At 34.2% G+C, this 20849-nt stretch overlaps 3 protein-coding genes across 3 annotated transcripts; 2 read left to right on the top strand and 1 right to left on the bottom strand.

Moving 5' to 3' along the window:
• The first annotated feature begins 8356 nt into the window (after window positions 1-8356).
• LOC116775858 (carbonyl reductase [NADPH] 1-like) lies at window positions 8357-9649 on the top strand. The gene is made up of 2 exons (XM_032668856.2): window positions 8357-9070; window positions 9222-9649. The coding sequence occupies exons 1-2, from the start codon at window positions 8437-8439 to the stop codon at window positions 9413-9415; spliced, it is 828 nt and encodes a 275-aa protein (XP_032524747.2). The 5' UTR covers window positions 8357-8436; the 3' UTR covers window positions 9416-9649.
• Window positions 9650-10830: 1181 nt separating this feature from the next.
• On the top strand, window positions 10831-11720 carry LOC116776069 (carbonyl reductase [NADPH] 3-like). The gene is made up of 2 exons (XM_032669163.2): window positions 10831-11462; window positions 11530-11720. The coding sequence occupies exons 1-2, from the start codon at window positions 10832-10834 to the stop codon at window positions 11718-11720; spliced, it is 822 nt and encodes a 273-aa protein (XP_032525054.2). The 5' UTR covers window position 10831.
• Window positions 11721-12349: 629 nt separating this feature from the next.
• LOC116775854 (oocyte zinc finger protein XlCOF6-like) lies at window positions 12350-20832 on the bottom strand. The gene is made up of 11 exons (XM_032668852.2): window positions 20175-20832; window positions 19303-19409; window positions 19037-19082; window positions 16820-17013; window positions 16292-16497; window positions 16053-16169; window positions 15548-15760; window positions 15377-15427; window positions 14803-14901; window positions 13895-14108; window positions 12350-13390 (listed from the first exon to the last, which is right to left on the bottom strand). The coding sequence occupies exons 1-11, from the start codon at window positions 20434-20436 to the stop codon at window positions 13055-13057; spliced, it is 1845 nt and encodes a 614-aa protein (XP_032524743.2). The 5' UTR covers window positions 20437-20832; the 3' UTR covers window positions 12350-13054.
• Window positions 20833-20849: the final 17 nt, after the last annotated feature.

Below are 20849 nucleotides of genomic sequence, written 5' to 3'. Positions count from 1 at the left end.
AACCCTACTACAGTCTTTAGGCTAGGAAAATACAACCCTAATAAAGATAGATCTCTAAAAAGTGTGCTTTGAGAAAAAGGACACTGCAAAATATATAGTTAAAAATAAACGCAAACATAAGTTAGACAAAATCCGAATTTACGCCGATCAAACTCAGTGTCAACAACAACACATGAAAAAACTACAAGACGAACTGGTATCCCGACAAAAAAATGGAGAAAAAGACCTTATTATAAAATATGTGAATGATGTTCCAAAAATCGTAAAGTATAACCCAAAAAACAGTACGCGACAGGGACCAAAACTGTCAAAATAAATAGTCGATACAACGATGAACTTAACATTAGTTATCAGAAACTAAATTGTTACGAGGACATCCATAAAACTAAATCATTATAAAAAAAATTATATACAAATATAAGAAGTCTTGTAAAAATTGATAAAATAGATGAAATAAAATGCATACTACACTCAATAAAAAGCACTATACATATAATACTGATTACTGAAACATGGATAAAGTCTGATCTAGATGCAGCATTACTTGAGATCCCAAACTATAGGCACATATATAGTTATAGAAAGGGTCGGATCGGGGGTGGAGTATCTATATATATTCATAGTTGTCTGAAGCATGGAAATGTTGAAGTTATTAATAGAGAAGAAAACGAATACATTTGGGTGTATATAGAAAAATATGCAATTAATATTGGAGCTATATACAAACCACCTAATACAAAGACAAAAGATTTTATAGAAAGCTACAGTCAACAGCTAGAGAAAAAACGTAGATGCTTAATATTCGGAGATTTTAATATTAACCTGCTAAGTGATGACCATAATACAAATAACTATAAGAACGTGATAAATGATGCCGGATATACAATCCTTAACAATCTCAATGAAGACTTTTGTACAAGAGAAACACACACAACAAAATCTATTATAGACCACGTTTTGACAAATATGCAAGGTGTGAATTTCCACATGGCTCTTCTTGATACCCCATTGTCTGACCATAAGCAGATTTACCTAGATATCAAACAAATTAAAGTTGATAAGAAAAGAGAGACACATGAGTACTTGGCAACTGACTATACTGCTTTATATAAATCAATGGAAACAACTGTGATCCAAAATAAAGACTGCGATTATGAAATATTAGAAAATTTAATTAAGACTAAAATTCAAGAAAATAAATGCACAAAAATAAAATTTTTAAATAAACCCAGAGAAGACTGGATAAACAAAGAGGTGTTGAATAGTTTACGTGATCGAAATATTGCCTGGAACCAACATAGAGCTGATATTACAAATACCGAAAGGGAAACAACATTCAAAACCAAAAGGTACGAAGCTCTCAAAACTACACGAAATGCTAAAATTAACTTCTATTCTAACGCCTTTGAAAAATGTAATGAGCGGCCAAGAAAAATGTGGGATTTAATTAATAGTCTCGTCAATAACAAAAATAAGATAAATATCATACCTCCAAATCTTGTTCGAGATTCCAATAGTAATTAAGTTAGAATTAAATTTGTCAACTTTTTAACGATTTCTTTTCCACTGTTGGTTCGGATTTAGCAAGTAAAATACCCCAATCATATCATCAAAAACTTACTTCCAGTTTTGCACATTCACAAAATAACACTATTCAGTCATTTGCACCCACCACAAAAAAAGAGGTTGGTGAAATAATTGACAAATTGAACGTAAACACAAGTAAAGGCATCGATGACATCGACGTAAGAGATATAAAGTGTATAAGATACTTTATTCTAGATAATCTTACTGACCGTTTTAACAAATGTCTTACACAAAGAAAATTCCCCGAAAGTTAAAGATTGCTAAAGTTACGCCAGTTTATAAATCCGGAAGTAAAACAGATCCGGGGAATTATCGGCCGATATCTGTTTTACCAGTTTTGTCAAAAATTTTAGAAAAATTAATATATCTCCGTCTTTATAATTACCTCAATAAACAAAACTTCTTTTTTAGTCAACAATATGGCTTTCGTCCGAAATCTAATACACTCTCAGCAACTGTGGATATTGTCACCAAAATTAAAAACGCGTTGGATAGTAGGCGAATCGTTCTAGGTATCTTTATCGATTTAAAAAAGGCTTTCGACACGGTCAGCCATAATTTATTATTACAAAAACTACATAAAGAAGGTATAACAGGTTCGGCAATCAAAATTTTAGAATCATATTTACATCGTCGTAAGCAAATTGTTAAAATCGGAAAATTTCAAAGTAAGCCCGCAACGGTAACATATGGAGTACCACAAGGCTCTATCTTGGGACCGCTATTGTTTTTAATTTATATAAATAGCATTAGTACAATTGATTTGTCTGGAGATATAGCTCTTTATGCGGATGACACAAGCTTATTTTACTTTGGTGATAACTATGAATACCAAAAAGACATCATATATGATCTTCGCGCCTAAAAATAAAAATATACCAAATCATGACCAAGTAACAATTTTTAACGAGCCAATAAATAAAACTGATCATGAAAAATATTTAGGTCTTGTAATGGATAGCAAGTTAACCTGGCAATATCATATTGATCATCTTAAAAATAAAATATCCCCTTTGATAGGAGCACTACGTAAAATATCCTTATGTATACCTAATACAATTCGTCCTATTATTTATAATTCTTTAGTAAAACCTCATATCGAATATCTTATTGAAATATGGGGAACTGCTGCGAAGTCTAACATAAAGTCATTACAAACTTTACAAAATAAAATTATTAAAGTTCTTTATAAATATGATTATATGACTCCATCCGTTGAATTATACAAAAAAACAAAATTTCTTAATATAAATCAATTATACACTTTAAAAACTTGCATGTTGATTAGAAAAATAATAACAAATAAAACACATTTACAATTACACTTTCATAAAAAAACACATACATACCACACTAGAAAACGTAATAAACTAGAACTTCCAAAAACCAGAACCAACTATAGAAAGAAAAACATTTTATTTGAAGGAGTTCAAATTTATAATAAATTATCAGACTTAATTATTAATAGCAAGAGTTTTCCTATATTCAAAAAACGTGTAATGGAATATGTGCAAAATAATTTATAAGTTAATGTAACCCCTACCTAAACATGTTTGTCTAATATAACTACCCGCAACATTTCATTTTACTGTATATAATTCATAAGGCAGACTTTTAAATGTACCCTCAAGCAAAATTATTGTAATTTCTTATTATAAGTGAACTTTTGTGTTCTTTATGAGAAATAAATGTCTTTAAACCGAACATTTACCCACATAATTATACATAGAACTAATATTGACTGCTACTAGGGCAAGCCCATCAGCTATTTGCTACGTCTCATCTTAGACACCTGGCAAATAAAAAAGTATGACATCTTTCAATTTTATAGAAGTTAATAACAATCTTGGATGTTTAAGAGGTTTTTGTAAAAATATCTCAAAAATTAATTCTTATTTTTTTTTTATATAAAACAAAATATATTCAAATTATTTCTCAACACATACTTATGGAATTATTTATTTAAATAAGCTTATATTACGGTTATTTATTGTTAAACCGATGTTACTGTCACAAAGACAAGACGACGTGAAAATGAAAGACATTTTCATAAAGAACAAATAGCACATAATATATTCATAAAATATACTTGTAACGTAGTATTTAATTAAAATAGGAAAGCAAATAAAACAATGAGCGGTTTAGATGACATATCAAAATTGTCTATGCTGTCAAGCTGATTGCATAGACTATAGACTAACATTTTTATTTGGTTTATGGCTTAGGACAGATGCCTATAGATACTTTACATCTCCCTTTCTTTATAAACTAAACAAACTTAAAAACGTTTTCTTACATTTTAAAACTAACTTATTATTCTTTAATTAACATGAATGAACATAATAAATTTTATATGACAAAACAATGACTTACTATTATGTGAATAGTAAACTAACATTATTCATCTAATAATTAATGTTGCACAAGAAAATATAAAATGATTGTAAATTTACTGAGCACAGCTTTAATAAGTACTGATTTAAGTGTTATTAAAGATCAAGTCTATTTACTGGTTTTATTATTCTACCATATCTTGATGATCTAGGTGCTGTTGATGGTTGAGTGAGTGTTGACTCCAGCATGTGATTAGAACTACTTGGTGATGAACTTGTTGATGTCGGTTGAGACTCCAGGGCAGCAGGTGATTGTGGTGATGGAACCTGTTGTGTTGTTGGTTCTTCTGTATATTTAATATCAGGAACTACCACTCTGTTTCTGGTTATGTCTGCTTGAGTCTTGTGCAAATGACTGAAGTTTCTGCGTAGTATTTGTCCTTGATCAGTTTGGATGATAACGGATCTTGGTAAACCTTCAGGCCTTTCTAACACCCTTGCCCCCTCCCATTGACGGTGGGCAACTTTGTGTCTGACCTTCTCATTAATTTCAAAAGAATCTGGTTTTTTAGTGTGCCTATTACCATATTTGGCTTGTACTTCTCTTAGTCGTTTAAGCTCAGTGGTCACTCCTGTTATTATTTTTGGTTTTAAGTTGTTGTCGTTTATAGGTAATGGAGATCTGGTAATTCTGCTGTATAGACGTTGATTGGGTGAGCCTAAAATATCATTTCTTGGAGTATTTCTCCAGTTTAATAAAGCAAGTTGGACATCAGACTTGTCCATACTGCATTTTTTCAATATGTTCTTGACTACTTGAACTGCTTTTTCAGCAAGCCCATTGCCCTGAGGGTGATGTGGACTGGAGGTGACATGGTTAAATTTCCACTCTTTTTGAAAGGCCTTGAATTCTCTGGACATGTATTGTGGTCCATTGTCAGTTTGTAGCTCTTCTGGTACTCCATGCACGGCAAACCATTGTTTCAATTGTTCTATAACTTCATACGATGACTGACCTTTTAGCTGTCGAAAATCCACATATCCGGAGTAGCTGTCACAGATTACTATGTAAGTTTTACCTTTTAGTTCAAACAGATCAGATGCAACTATTTGCCATGGAAGTGTAGGAAATTTTTTAACTAGCACTATATCTTTTATGTTATCTCTTTGTGTTTGTTCACAGATGGAGCAGGTTTTGACTAGTTTTATAATGTCGTGGTACTGTCCTTTCCAATAGAAAAGTTGTCGTGCTCTTCTTAAACAGCTGTTTATACCTAGATGTCCTTGATGAATATTCTTTAGCATTTTGGGGATCTGTAATTTAGGTACCACAATTTTATTTCCTTTAAAAATTATACCGTTCAGATAGCTTAGTTCTTCTTTAAAATTAAAATAGTGTTGTAGTTCTGTAGGAAGGTCCCTGACTTTGTCTGGAAATCCTTGTATTATTGTCTTAAGTAGTAACTGTGAGTGTTGGTCTTCTTTTGTGGCTGTAATTAACTCTTGTTTAGCATTTACTGACATAGGTAGTATAACTGCAACTTTCAGATTTTCTTCTTGTTCATATTTTAGATTAGAGGCATCACAGTCTCGACTAAGGAAGTCTGCCAGTGGTATCTCTGTACCTTTTTTAAATATAACTTTTGGTGAGTATGGTGTAAGATTAAATAATATCCGTTGCAATCTTGCTGGAGCAGATTGTATGTTTTTCTTGAAGATAGACTCAAGTGGCTTATGGTCTGATTCTACTGTCAGTTCTTTGCCGTAAACATATTCGTGAAATTTCTTACATCCAAACAGTATAGCGAGTGCTTCCTTTTCGATCTGTGGATAGTTCTGTTCACATTTGGTCAACGCCCTTGCTCCGAATGCTATTGGTTGTCCTTCTTGGAGGAGTGCAGCACCAAGATTTTTTGAACTTGCGTCTACACTTAATGTTACAGGTTTATTTACATCATATAGTCTTAATACTGGAGGCCTCTGGAGAACTTGTTTTATTTTGTTCCATGTTTCTTCGTGATGAACTTCCCATATAAAGTTTGTATTTTTGTGTAGCAAGTCTCTTAGTGGATTTGTTAGGTCTGACATATTCGGGATGAATTTATTTAGGTATGTGATCATTCCTAGTAGTCTCTGTAGCTCCGTTTTATTTGTTGGCGTCTTCATTGCTTGTATGGCTTCAACTTTTTCTGGGTCTGCTTCTAGTCCATTAGCTGAAACAATGTGCCCCAGGAATTTAATTCTTTCTGATTCAAAAATGCACTTATTTTTATTTAGTTTGAACCCTGAATTCTTCAGTGTTTCTATAACTTTGCTAACAGTTTTCTTAAGTTCTTCTCTACTTTTTGCATAGATAAAGATGTCATCGATTGACACTCTTGCGTTTTTAAATTTACTGAGCAAATTTGTTAAAATTTCTTGGAATATTTCAGGAGCCGATGATACTCCGAAAGGAAGTCTCTTGAAAGAATATCTTCCCCATGGCGTAGCAAAAGTTAATATCTTTTGTGTTCTTTCAGAAAGTCTAATCTGCCAAAATCCTTTTGTACAATCTAACAATGCAAAGAATTTAGAACCTTTAATGTCTGCTGAAATTTCTTCTATAGTAGTAAGTGGAAAATGACGTCTAAGAATGTTTTTATTTACATCTGACGGATCAATACAGATTCTTATTTTACCTTTTTGTCTCACAATTACCATAGGACTCACGGCAGGGGTAGGCTCTGTTTCTGGTTTAATAACATCTAACTTAACCATTCTATCAAGTTCTTGCCTTACCTCGTCTCTTATAGCATGTGGAATTCTTCTTGACGGTCTAATTTCCAGTCTCGGGTTCTCAATAAGGTCAATATCATATTCAAAGTTTTTATAACATCCTAAGCCTTCGAAGATATCATTTTTACATTCACTTTCCTTCAGTGTTTTCACTCGTGCAATAAGTTCTAATTTTTCACATGTATCAAGTCCTAGAATTGGTGTAACTTTTTCTTTAACTATCTTGAATATTATGTTTCTTTTTTCATTTTTTATTTTACATAGTAACTCTGCTTCACCTAGAACTGCCATTTTATCTTCTGTATAACTTATTAAATTTTTTGTTCGGCTTGGTTTCAGACTTGCCTTTAGTTTGTTCATCAAGTGTCTCGGTAACACATTGCATTGTGCTCCTGTGTCTAATTTGGCAGCAAATTTTATTTTACCAACTTGTATTGTTTCTGTCCAGTCTTTCTTATCTCCACCACTTACAGCTGATATATATACCTCGTCTTCTGAACAATCTGACATTTCTTCTACAGTGTTCACTTTATTTTTTAATTTAGGATTATAGTTCTTTGTGCGGCACATTTTGGCAAAGTGACCATTTTTGTTGCACTTGGTACAGGGTTTGTTAAATGCTGGACATTCTCTGCGTTTGTGATTTGAACCACACCTTTTGCAGTCAAAATTTTCATTTTCTTTGTTTTTGACACTTTTGTTTTTGACTACTAGTACTTTATCTGTTTTATTTTTGCTTTCAAACTCATCTAATTGTTTGGACGCTTGTTCACTAGTTTTACAGATATTAATAGCTTTGGTTAAGTCTAATTTATCCTCTGTCAACAATTTCTCTCTGACTTGATTGGATCGGATACCAAAAACTATTTTGTCCTTTAACATTTCGTCCAGTAAATTGTCAAATTCGCATTTGATTGCCTGAGTTTTTATTCGGGTTAAAAATTCGTTAAAATATTCATCTTCATTTTGTTCAATCTTAAAAAATATATATCTTTCGAATGATATATTTGTTTTTGGTGCAAAATACTCTTTGAACCTGTTTTTGATGGCGGCCAGGTTTTTTTTTTCTGTATCGCTCAGATTGAAACTATTGTATATTTCGATCGCTTCTGGGCCTATTACTGCCATAAATGTTGCTGCCTGGACATCGGCTGGCTTTTTATCTAGCTGAACAGCGATTGCATACCACTCAAACTGTTGTAACCAGTTTTTCCAACACGTTGATTTGTCCGAGTCAATTTGTAGGTTAGCCGGCGGCTTTATTCCAGATACTGCGTCGTTCGTAGCCATTTTACAACTTTCTCACGAATTTCTTCGTTTCCTTTTTTTAACACGTTTTTAAATAGTTCTGACACCATGTAACGTAGTATTTAATTAAAATAGGAAAGCAAATAAAACAATGAGCGGTTTAGATGACATATCAAAATTGTCTATGCTGTCAAGCTGATTGCATAGACTATAGACTAACATTTTTATTTGGTTTATGGCTTAGGACAGATGCCTATAGATACTTTACAATACTTTAGTAATGATATTTAATTTTTATCAACATAAGATATGCATTATATAGATACCATACTTTAAAATTTATAATCTATAGTCGTTTCCAGAATTTAAAATATTTCGATCGTATGACGTATCTACTACTGTAAAGAGTAATTACTCTTGTCATTCCGCATTCGCCGGCAAACCGCCGTCGTTTGAAGTTGTTTATTGTATTGTTTAACTGTATATCTCAATAATGAGCTTTAAAGTAGCCGTCGTGACTGGTGCAAATAAAGGAATAGGTTTTGCAATAGTCCGAGGACTCTGTAAGCGGTTTGATGGCATTGTTTACCTCACATCCAGAGACAAAAACCGCGGAGCGGAGGCAGTGGCCGAACTTGAAAAAGAAGGTTTAAATCCTAAATACCACCAGTTAGATATCACAGAACCGAAAAGTGTAGAAGAATTCCGTGACTACGTTAAAGCGAAATATGGAGGTATAGATGTTTTAGTCAACAATGCTGCGATTGCATTCAAAAGTAATGCCCCTGAACCTGTTGCCGTACAAGCAGAGCAAACTCTCTTCGTCAATTACTTCTCCCTTTTGTCCACTTGTGAGATCTTATTCCCAATACTTCGTAACGGAGGTAGAGTTGTAAATATATCGAGTTCAGCGGGTCATCTTTCAAACATACCGAGTGAGAAGTTAGTCGAGAGATTTCAGGATCCTAATTTAACTATCCCGGAGCTATCTGAACTCATGAATAAATATATAGAAGCAAGTAAACAGGGAACACAAGCAGTGGAATGGGGTAACTCCTCATATGTTGTATCAAAAGTAGGAGTAACTGCATTGACAAAGATACAACAGAGGCTATTGAATGATAGAGGTGAGTTACCACAATTTATCTTATCACCCAAACATGTTATAATTATATTAACATAATAACACTGTAGAAGATAACAGAATGGAAAATTTCCAATATAGATTGTAATGCTTATATAGTGATGGCCAAATAATGATTGTTTGAATACTTCCAGACATTAAAGTGAATGCTGTACATCCGGGATATGTGAACACGGACATGTCATCACACAAAGGTCCGCTGTCTATTGATGAAGGGGCTGCGGCTCCTCTGTTCTTGGCTTTGGACGCACCGGATAGTGTCCGCGGGGAATATGTCTGGTACAACAAGAAGATAGTGAGCTGGACCGGAGAGAAATCGAATTTTTAAGTTCCACCTACTACCAACCTACCTGCTACAGAATATTAATGTTATATTGCCATTAATGGCCTTAATATTTTACCATTTTTAACTTCATTCAAAGTGATTGAATTTAGTGGAGTAAAAACAAAATGCTTTCTAATAATCCTTATATTTTATTATGAACTTACAAATAAATATATTTTATTTATAAATATTGTTAAATATATTTAAGACACTCAAATAAACCAGTATTTTTGTTAATTTTGTTTAATTTCTGTTATGTTATATTGAGCGATCAAATAAAATTGATTCAGTCCACATTTGTTAATTAGAAATGGGAATTTTAACTTGATTAATAATATTTATTACTTAAAAGTCCAGTCAAAATAGACTAAAGGTCTTATTAACTTGCACAGATTGCTGGATGTATGTAATCGAGAAAATAGTTTGCGGCAAAGCCCTCATTATTCCCAAAGTTATCGCAACACAGTTACTAACCATGTCTTCAAGGATTGCTCCTACGTCTCTTGTGCTCGAAGTTGATCAGGTATCTTTAAAGTGTCATGCCCTATAACTCTTGATAGGTACGTCTCACGGTTATATATAAAATTTATATTATCCCCAAAATTCTAAAATCTCCGCTGCAGGACTGAAGCAGGATAAAGATTTATTTGGAATTAACGAACCTTTTTTTGCAATTTAGTAACGTGTGTTAGGAATAAGATTTACACAGAGCATACACTTAATGATGTTGTATTTTAAGTTTTCAATCTAATATCTTTAAGAGGATACAATTTAGAGAAAAAATAATAGGATATATTGGATTATATTGTTGTCAGGCATTTTCTTCGCTGTTCGTGTATCGCCGAAACACTACATAATGTTGTATGAGTTTCAATATATCCATATTTTTATATGTGTGACCGTACGTACCAAAGAACCACCTGAAGCGATTTATTACCACCCGAATCAGAGAGTATTTTTCGCAAATGGATCTGGTATGTCTATCTCAGTGCTGCCGAAGTTGAATGCTCTCGGCCAAGTTCATTTACTCCCGGGATTAGGTCATTGGTAGACAAAAAGCATTTGATATCCCAGGAAGACAATTCATCCGGTGTCTCACGCCAGCGTTCAGTTATGGGCATGCATCGCTAGAGCAGCTGACGCGAACATGTTAGATTAAAGGATGTCCAAAATATTTCTCATTATTAGGTACCAATTGATTTAGAGATACGCAAGTTTAAAATGAAACAGTGAGAGTCTAGTAAGGCAAATGTTATAAGAGAATTGTCATATTCAAGCGTGATAGATAACACTTAAAAAGTATTTACAAATTTGGCAATTAACATAAACATCGAATTTGCATATTTATTCAATGTAATCATTTATTTAGTAGTTCTTTTTAGTTCAAAGCAGTGTATTCGTTTTTCGTTTCCATCCAGAATGTGTACTAAAGTAGCAGTTGTGACAGGTGGTAACAAGGGGATCGGTTTTGGGATAGTTCGAGGACTTTGTAAGCGTTTTGACGGCATCGTTTATCTTACGTCCAGGAACGAGAAACTAGGAAGGAAAGCAGTAGATGATCTTAAAAGAGAAGGTCTTCACCCAAAATATCACCAATTAGACATCACGGTACCCAGGAGTGTCGAAGCATTACGAGACCATCTTAGAGTAAAATATTCTGGTATAGACGTGTTAGTCAACAATGCTGGAATAACAATGAGCTACGCGCCCGTGTCGATGTCTGAGAAAGCTGAAAAAACTATATTTGTCAATTATTTCTCTCTTCTATCGACCTGCAATATTCTTTTTCCGTTACTCCGTAAAGGCGCCAGGGTCGTTAACCTGTCCAGTTTGTGGGGCCATTTAAGTCGTATACCAAGTAAGAAATTGGTTGAGCGCTTCCAAGATCCGAATTTGACAGTATTGGATTTATCAGAACTTATGGCTCAATATGTAGCCGCAGTCAAACAGGGAAATTATACATCGGAGTGGGGTAACTCAGCGTATGTGGTATCAAAAGTTGGTGTGACAGCGTTGACAAAAATACATCAAAGATTGTTAAATGACAGACGTGAGTTTGACCAACATTATCTCAACAATGAATTATTGGATATCAAATGTAACTAAAAATTTTTCAGATATTAAAGTGAACGCTGTGAATCCGGGATATGTCAAGACGGATATGACTTCACATGAAGGATTCATGTCTATAGATGAGGGAGCTGAGGCGGCTCTGTTCTTAGCCTTGGATGCACCAGATAACATCAGAGGAGAATATGTTTGGTACAACAAGAAAGTAGTCGATTGGAGCGGAGAAATACCACAGTAAATATAATTATATAAACCAAACGAAATATACATTATTTTATAATAGGTACCGATGTTTGTGAGTATACTGTCTCTATGTTGTTTTTGATGAAGGTAAATTCCTTATAAATTTACTATATCCTTAAATAAACTAATAGATTTCTGTTAAGGCATGAGCATTTTAATGAGACGAAGACACTTTAAAGAATGTAACATAGAGCAGTTAGTTATTACCCAAAGTACCAAAAAATAAATAAAACTACCTCCCATAATCATATATAAATTATTAAGGGTAGTTGAAATTATCACTTTTCAGTAGTTGAAATTATCCCTTTCACCTATAAAACAACCTGCCACCTATGCTAGTGCTTTCACAATAAATGAATTTCGGTTGGTATAAATAGAGGCGAGGGTACAAATTTAAAACAGTCTCACTCGAGCCGTTGCAGAGAACGGATCTCTTCCAAGTAAAGGATTCGTCTAACTATCTACGAGTTTACCTTCAATAGCCTGGCACTGGCGATAATCAAACATTGAAGCCTAGATGACGTCAGTAATGATGACGTCACGCTCTTTAAAAGCATGAAGTAGCGATAAGTCAGACATCAAGCGACATCAGTGTAATTGAAGTACACCAAGAAAAACCACGAATAATAGTTTCATATATATATATTAAAATGTTTGTACAACGCGCCACCGAACTTACCAGAATTGAATCTACTTTTGGTTATAAATATAATATAAATCGAATTATTCATATAACACGTAACGGAACAAAAATAAAATTACCTTTCATATAAATAAACATCTGCCATTAATAATCATAACATAAAATCCCTCGCTCATGAACCTCACAAGAAACCTTCATATAGCCTATACGCTAAGGAATCTTCTAAACTACTAACTAACTAACTAGGTCTATAGTCTACACTACCGAGATCATCGTATTATAAATAGTTCCATATTAAATTCTATCAATAACATGTATCGGTTCCTGCCTACATACCCTGCCTGGTTTGTGTGGGCCTCGTTTGCTTGGAATAATTTTCTCATCTTCGAGATTCGTGACTATATACTTATAGCTTCGTATTTCCTATATTGCATCGCTTGTATTGCTTTTCATATCAACGTAATTAAAATTAATTTTGCCATAATTATATTCGCTATAAAGACATTATTCTGTGCTTACGATTAAGAGATCAACGAACATTGCATCACGCCAGACTTGTTTACGAGCGCTTTGTACTTAATTCGAATTAAAATATTTCTACCGAATCAAAAACGACTATGACGTACCATAGAGCGCCAGTCCCCGACACTGGGCGCCCTCTATATTGTCTATTACCTGACTAACATTCAATACTCCCTTTGTATATCAACGAACGTTTCAAATAGAGGTACCGTGAGCTCTGTTATCTCCTTCTTTATCCTGACAGCCCCCTCTATATTCAAGGGATCCTTCTTTAAGCTCTTCTTCTTCTTTATCTTGGCGCTCATACTCTCGTCTACGTTCTCCAACATGATCAGTTTCCTTTTGCTCTGAGCCTTAATTTCCGCTCGCGTCATATTTAGATGTTTTATCTTGTAGTGTATCTTTACGTAGGATTGTGTTTTGAAGGACTGCCCGCACTCCGTACAGGGGTAGGTCTCTCCGGAGTGACCCCGGATGTGACGCGTCAACACCTGCTGGTTCTGGGAATCATTGAAACCATATTATTTATATCTGAGAGCTGGCAATACTAGCAATGATAATAAACATGCATGCAAAAACAAAAAAAATATCATTTAGATGGATATAATGTCGGAAAAAATTTAATTTTACGAACAGAAGACAAAAATACAAGTTAAGGTCATCGCTATACTAATATTTACTATTAACATTTATTAGTTCGTAATGTTTTTGGTTTAATTTATACTTAAATATAGTAAAAATATATACTATATATATAGTATATATCATTACGAGCTAGGAATTGATAGGTAATTTAAAGTCGGTATTAAACAAGCAACGCAAATATATACTTCATTGATACACTGATTGTAAACCGATTTTACGGTCTTTTTTTTTGTAGAACAGTCCGATTACTAGAACATTCCAAGACATTCCTACACACCTACTTGTGAACAAACATTATCAATACGAAGAAGCTTGTACATCCATCGAGAATATTCTACTATCAACAGTTGATGTCTCACCGCGAACATCTTGCCGCAGACGGGGCACGTCTTGTCCCTCGGCTGCTGTATCCTGAGGTGTACGGCGCACGCGTGGGCCCTCAGGCGAGCCGGTGTACGGAACACTCGCCCGCAGGTGCACGCGTGTCGCCGCTGCTGGAGGTGGGTCCACTCGATGTGAGAACGGACCTCCGCTTTCGAGAAGTAGTGACGTTTGCAGTAATCACATTGGAACCTGATGAAGCGTATCATCAAATACCATTTGTACCAATACTTGTGATGTAATGTTGTGGGTAGCTTGTAATTTAAAAAACATTTTACTTTAGTGTTGTTTGATACATAATAAACATTGATGCAAAATTTCATGCGTAATTAAACATTTTAAATAGTATTTCGTGTATATCTCGATGACTTACTCGTGTAGTCGCAATAGTGTTAATAATGATTGTGCGACTTAGAGGAATACAAAACTACCCTCATGGCCAATCTTCGTTTTCGTTTTGATATCTAGTCGGTCTTGATTCTTCTTTTTATATGAATGTAACTCAATTTAGGGAGATCGTAATAATAATTTCAAAGTACATCATAGTATGGATGTATAAGCTGGGTTTAATCACGTACCAATGGCTAAGAGAATGAGCAAATCACAGCAATAGTAAAAATCTTTTGATTTGTAATATAACAGAAAAGTACCTTGAGTTCATATAATTTTAAATATATTTGATATAAATTCAAGAAATCTAAGTTCAAGTACTTGGAATACGCTTCCTTGTAAATTAGTATTTTTCTAATGATTTTGCCGACTCGGAATAGAGCTGAAGTTTTATGCGTCGTAACAATTCCCTTTTTTTTTATTTACATCATAAAGTATCTGTCTCTAGTTTAAAGTGTTTAATCTTATTTTTCGTAGGTTAATGTTGTATACTAACTTCTTGGTCCTGTCCGTGTGCATCCTGTTAACGTGTCTCGTGAGCATCGCGCGTGTGGTGAGCACTCGGCCGCATTGCTCGCAGGTTGTACTCGCTGGTCTGATGATGAACGAGTATATTATATGAGAATCTTTGATTCAAATGAAAAATAACATTGGAGATAATTCTTTTTTAATTTAATATACATATTGTTTTCTTTAATTGTCTCTTCAATTTCCAGTAATATGAAATAACCCCTGATTTTGACATATATCAACTCAATCGTGGGTTGGACTCACGATTTGCAATTTATATTTTCGGTACGTTTGATGAAACCTCAGCTTCACACAAGTTCAGAGAGCCCTTGATTGGGTGTAAAAAAATATTATATATATGAATGGAATATGAAGCGACTGCCAGAATATCAATTTTTTTATAAATGAATAATGATAGCGTAACACATATTTAGTCTACAGAGCTCATTTATAAAACAAAAACAGAGTATATTATGCAACGCCTTATATATTTGGATTTTGTCATTTGAGGGTTCGGCAGGAAACTGTTTGTTAATATCTTAACCATTGGCAAAACTCACCCCGATAGAGTTGAAGGGTAAATCTTAAAGCCGTCGCTGTCGAGGCTGTATCTGTAATGAGGAAATTGGGTTTCTTCATTTAGAGGGTAGTTTACAAAAAATTACTTTGCTCTACTTAAGATATATTTAGTCACGCGATAGCACATCCGTCTATATATAAACATCACTAACCTGGAGGGGTTCTCGGTGTGATGCTGTCGTCTATGAACTCTCAACACCTCATTATTCTTGAATGAGCGCGCGCACTGCGGACACCGCACCTGTCGTCGATCCTCGTGAGTCTGAAGATGTCGTATCAAATACGACTTATTTCTGAACTCGCGCCCGCAGTGCGAACACACCGCTTTACGATCAGCTCGCTGCTTTACTTGCTCGTTGTGGGTTCTGGTGAATAGATTCACTAGCATAGAGGTCCTTATCTGATTACAACAAAGGAAATTATAAAGGGAGCAAAGAAAAATAAAAATTGTAAGACAATTATCGAATGGATGTGTCTCTGACAAAAATGATCTTATAACTGTGAAAAAAGTAATTTAAGGTTACAACAGATGCATTAAAAAATGTCGATAACCACGTGTTGCCGAACGAACAATATTTTGGTAAATTTCTTTTCTTGGTTTAACAGATTTTCAGTAATTGTGGTTCTAAATGCAATTAATCTAAACATAGAACGCACCTAACGTGACACCTGTACCAGCCTCGCTCGTAGAACACCCTGTGACACACGGGGCACTCCAGGTGGAGCGGGCGAGTGTGCATCTGTTCCACGTGACGCTTCAGATATTGTGGACGTCTACAAGAGGCACAACATATAGTTATACTATTCTATACAACTTCGATTAAATACAAGGAATATGAGTTTAAAGAAATAGAGGGTAGTAGCAAAACTAGCGAATGACGTCACATGTGCCTTACTTGAACCCTCTGCCGCAATGCGTGCAAAGGAAAGCGGATCCCAAGTGTTCTCTCATGACGTGAGCGGCGACCGTGTCTTTATCACGCAACTGAAGCCGGCAGATGGCGCAGCGGTAGCGGCGGTAGTGACGCAGTCGGTGACGATACAACACGTCCAGGGATTTGACTCGAGACTTGCATATACTGCACTCGTGTGGACCATTCTCCTGGACAAAACATTTTAAACAAATTAAAAGTGTTTTTACAATCGTATTGGTGAGATTTCATTGATTGCTTCTAATTATGTTTTTGATGTAAAAATGTTGGTCTATAATTTGAATTAAAATACTAATAACTAGATAAATATTAGAGCATATTTTCGAATATAGGAAGGTCGTATTTTTTATGTTATATTTTCTATTGGAACTATAATTCAATTGAATAATTTAATTAGAATTAATGATACGAGTATATATTTTAATCTATAGATTGCTGTATCGTCTTAATCGTCTGTGTTAATAAATCTATATCTACATACTATATGATTACCGGCGAGTGTATTTTCATGTGCATGACGTACGCTTCCTCCACGACGAACCCGAGCGCGCAAGGTTCACAGGTGTAGTTCATGTGCAGCCGGCCCGCCAGCAGTTCGCGGTGTTCCAGCTGACGGGCCGGTTCATCTATAGTCACTATCTCTATGTGTTTCGTTATCTCGTCTGAATATTTCTGTTCCTTGTCCTCTGAAATTTATGTAGAATTTCTTGTAGCTTTGGGACTAATAACGCAGTGTTCTAATAATGTTTTAATTGTTTTATGACTTTTACTGACGGCTTCTTCAAACTATATGCACAGTGTAGTGTACTTGGTTCGGCAATACGCATAAAATTAGGGTCAGTTATCATATGCTAAGTACAAACAATACGAGAACTTTACTAACTGCATCGATGGATTAAATGGTAGAGATTGGGCTGGTTAATCATATATTAAGAGTTCACGATAGCCTAGCACTGGTCGCTCTTATATTGTCTACAGAGAAACCTTCAAAATTTGGTTAAACTAAAGGATTTGGGTGATTGTATTCGAAATACGAATTATATTGGGTAATTGTCTAAGCAAGTAGGCCAAGTTGGAAGCCCTTATTTTTTGGTTAGGTCCAAGAGCCTTTCATAGAAATATACAAACAAATTCCTTTTATGCAGTAAATAGAAGATAGATCAGAGAGTTGTACAATATATAGCCTTATGGACGTGAGGTGGTGTTCCAAGCACCTAGAAGAAAATACATTGAGGCGTTACCTCCTACTGATTTTTTTTTATTGAAGCTGCGGAGTACGTTTATTATTTAAATCTCTGATACTCCTCACTAATTACCTAATTAAAAGGAATTACTTATCATATTTTAAACTGACTCCTGGACCGTTATCTTTATTGACAGTCAAAGGGAACAGTGGTTATTCGCTGAATGCCTCTGTAACTGTCTCTCGCTGAATAACTCTGTAACTCGAGGACAAGTCGCTCTAAGAAATTCTAGTCTCGTTTAATAGGTATATTGGTGAGACGGTCAGGATAGCAACGGAGATCGTTCGTGATGGTAATTTTGCTGTAAAATCTTGATAGTTTTCAAGCACAGGGGGCTCCTTAGAGCATTTTTGTGCAATGAGAAATTTAAGTCACTATTATGACCAGATGGGCAGCCGCGAAACCTACATAGTGTATATGTAGTGAACTATTGACCTCTCAAAGATCTCTGACTTAAGTGGCAGGTGATTTACTGGCTAATAATCTCGCTCTGAAGATTAGATGAGTGAAATATCCCTCAAAACAACATTGGCATTTAAGGTGAGAATTACCTAGGCAGGTTTAATAATCGATACAAAAGAAATACCTAGTTGTGTCTCACCGATCAAAGGACCTCAGATATCTCAAAGCTCTTTCGTATTTCTTTTTCCACCACGAACTCATTGAACCGAAGCGATAAAAAAATCAATATCTATTTCTATCCCAGCTCTGGCTTCAGTGCGTCGCCTTCTGCGGTATCAAAGGAACGGTATGATCGAGCGAGATGATTTCGAAACTGACCACAGTTATCTAATATCCTTGACCTATTAGAACACTTAATAAATTCAAAAACAATGAACAAAATTCAGCAAAATTTATGTCATCGTGTCTCGGAACAAACTGCATGTGGTTTAGGCAGATTCTTTTACTCAACACCCTAAATAACTTCTGGTTCGCTCCGACGACAAACCATTCGTGAAGTTTTCATCTCTATCTTCACGACTTTGACATAGATGGAGAAACATCAGTCAATCTCTTATTGACAGACGCCGTCGTCACGCAAGAGTTACGTCCAAACCCTATAGAAAGAGAACGAGATCGTCTGCTGCAGTCGCAATCTTGACCACTATATGCAGGGCGACGATTAACGACTTTGAGGACCTATACCAATTTGGGCTGTCTCCCACAAACCTTGGACGTATTTGCTTCCGAGAGAAACTGCTTTGAGAATTTACTATACTACAACAGAAGTAAGGATGCGGTACTTCTTATTTTTTAAAGCCTCAACGTCATGGTTGATAAAAATAAGTTGAAAATCCTAGCAACAACTTGTTTAATTTAGAACGTCATCTTAGAAAAGCTATTCTCTGGTTTACAAACTTGTCTAGTTCTAAAAGGACTCTTATCAAATAATTTAAATTTCTCTCAACACATATATACCTATAGGGTCTTAAAAAATATAATATGTTGATTATTATATACCTACTTCTAATTTTTCCATTGAACGTAGGCTTCACATTTGGTTCCTTTGTCTGAAAATAAAAATACTCATGTAATCAACAACCTACAAACAGTTATTAATTGCATTATTTAATTTGGAACACTTAAAAATAAATGATATATATAGTTATATCTATCAGTCAGTGAATATCCAAGTCCTATCTTATTGGAATTTTCTGCTAAGGAAGTTTAGAGAAGTTTGTAAGCGACCTTGGGTTTTAAAGATCATGCAACGATGTTTCAACATAGTACCTTGTCCTCAGCGAGTGGCAGGAGGAAGTCCAGATCAGAACCTTGTGATTTATCTTCATCTCCAGAGCTATAACTGGTGGGCTTCCGTACCGAGAGATCTTCGGGTTCTACATATATAAGAAATTACTTTGATTCATCTATATTTAAGATTATTAGTGACTCAATCAGAGTATGAAATGAAATAAATTATGATTCTAAAATTATTTAACAAATTTTATTTTTTTTGTAGTAACTGATAAGTATTTCTTTTAGATTTATTATAAGTACGTATAATGAGATCTAAGACTTTTGCTAGTTTTATTAATTTAAATGAAACAAATATATTTCAGATGATAAGTAACAGGACCAACTGACAGACATTCACATCTCGTCTGCCCGTGATCACTGTTGCTGAAAAGTAACCGAAATGTCCGGACTATGTAGTTTTAAAATGATAAAATTATATAAGTATATCCGAAATATATTAGTTTCATTTAAATTATTATAAATATGCATAAATATAATTATTAATTATGATAATAAGATTTTTTATATGAAAAATAATATGTACCTATTTTATATGAAGTATAATATGTATCTAAAAATTTTAATAATGCGCTAAATGTTGAATATATATTTTTTAAATCAAAACTTAACTCTTTTCTAACAATAATTAAATATCACATTAATTGCCATTCAGTAAAACTAACAAGGAGAAAATTTACATCTCATACGTGAGAAGTAGGCTCTAATATATTGTTTTATAATTGTGATAATGTTTAAGAAGTAATGATTAAAATGTTTTAAATAAACTAACCAATTAATGAAGATTTAAATAAACTAATAAATAATGGAAATGTGCAAATTAAAGTATTTTAAATCTTATTAATTACCACTTTCGTAATATATTCCCTGTTTCTCATCTAAAGCCCCATCTTCTTCATTAGTATCTTTAATATCTAGAGGTTCTATCTTTACATCTATATTATCTCGTAATTCCTCTTTAATCACAACTACATTCTCTTCTAATAAATGTTGTGAAGTAATGCTCACAGCCGATTGGCTCTCATCTCCATTTTCCATTTTTAAACTCACTTCCACATCCATAGAATCGTCTTCTTCTTCAGGCTCTATTTTAATCTGTATTTGTGCCATTTTCTATATATATATGTGTTTGCTATTAATTTTTATTATTTTAATCATCAATATTTTGACTAGATGTAATTGTATTTAACTAACTTTTCTCTAATTGAGAAAAGTGTATACTCTTACGTAAAATTGATTGGCATTATGTACCGTACTGTGTCAAATTATAACAGTAGATGATTATGTATGTATGGCTTCTATAGTATTTCTATAAAACCTTTTTCTGAACTGATTAACCAAAAGTGACACTACAAATCGCAACAGTTTGTTAAAATCTCGACATTAAGAAACATTCACATTCATCATTATGTCGGTTACACTTATTAAAAAACCACATTTTTTTATATTTTTTAACGAAATGCCTTTTAGCCGAAATCTTTAATCTAAACTGAAGGCTAATGTCAAAACTTTTAACATTGCTA

This window comes from Danaus plexippus, chromosome 24 (genome assembly GCF_018135715.1).
Source record: "Danaus plexippus chromosome 24, MEX_DaPlex, whole genome shotgun sequence".
Taxonomy (NCBI): domain Eukaryota; kingdom Metazoa; phylum Arthropoda; class Insecta; order Lepidoptera; family Nymphalidae; genus Danaus; species Danaus plexippus.
The sequence above is the reverse complement of the archived record's forward strand: the minus strand, read 5'-3'. Positions and strand labels throughout refer to the sequence as shown.

Bases quoted from the DNA above. Each gene is read 5' to 3' on its own strand.
- LOC116775854 (XM_032668852.2), bottom strand. From the start codon at position 20,436: ATGGCACAAATACAGATTAAAATAGAGCCTGAAGAAGAAGACGATTCT. The intron at 19,083-19,302 runs GTACTATGTTGA...TTTTATTTTCAG, and splicing joins TGCCACTCGCTGAGGACAAG to ACAAAGGAACCAAATGTGAA. The intron at 17,014-19,036 runs GTAGGTATATAA...CATAAATTTCAG, and splicing joins GTTCAATGGAAAAATTAGAA to AGGACAAGGAACAGAAATAT.
- LOC116775858 (XM_032668856.2), top strand. From the start codon at position 8,437: ATGAGCTTTAAAGTAGCCGTCGTGACTGGTGCAAATAAAGGAATAGGT. The intron at 9,071-9,221 runs GTGAGTTACCAC...GAATACTTCCAG, and splicing joins GAGGCTATTGAATGATAGAG to ACATTAAAGTGAATGCTGTA.
- LOC116776069 (XM_032669163.2), top strand. From the start codon at position 10,832: ATGTGTACTAAAGTAGCAGTTGTGACAGGTGGTAACAAGGGGATCGGT. The intron at 11,463-11,529 runs GTGAGTTTGACC...AAAATTTTTCAG, and splicing joins AAGATTGTTAAATGACAGAC to ATATTAAAGTGAACGCTGTG.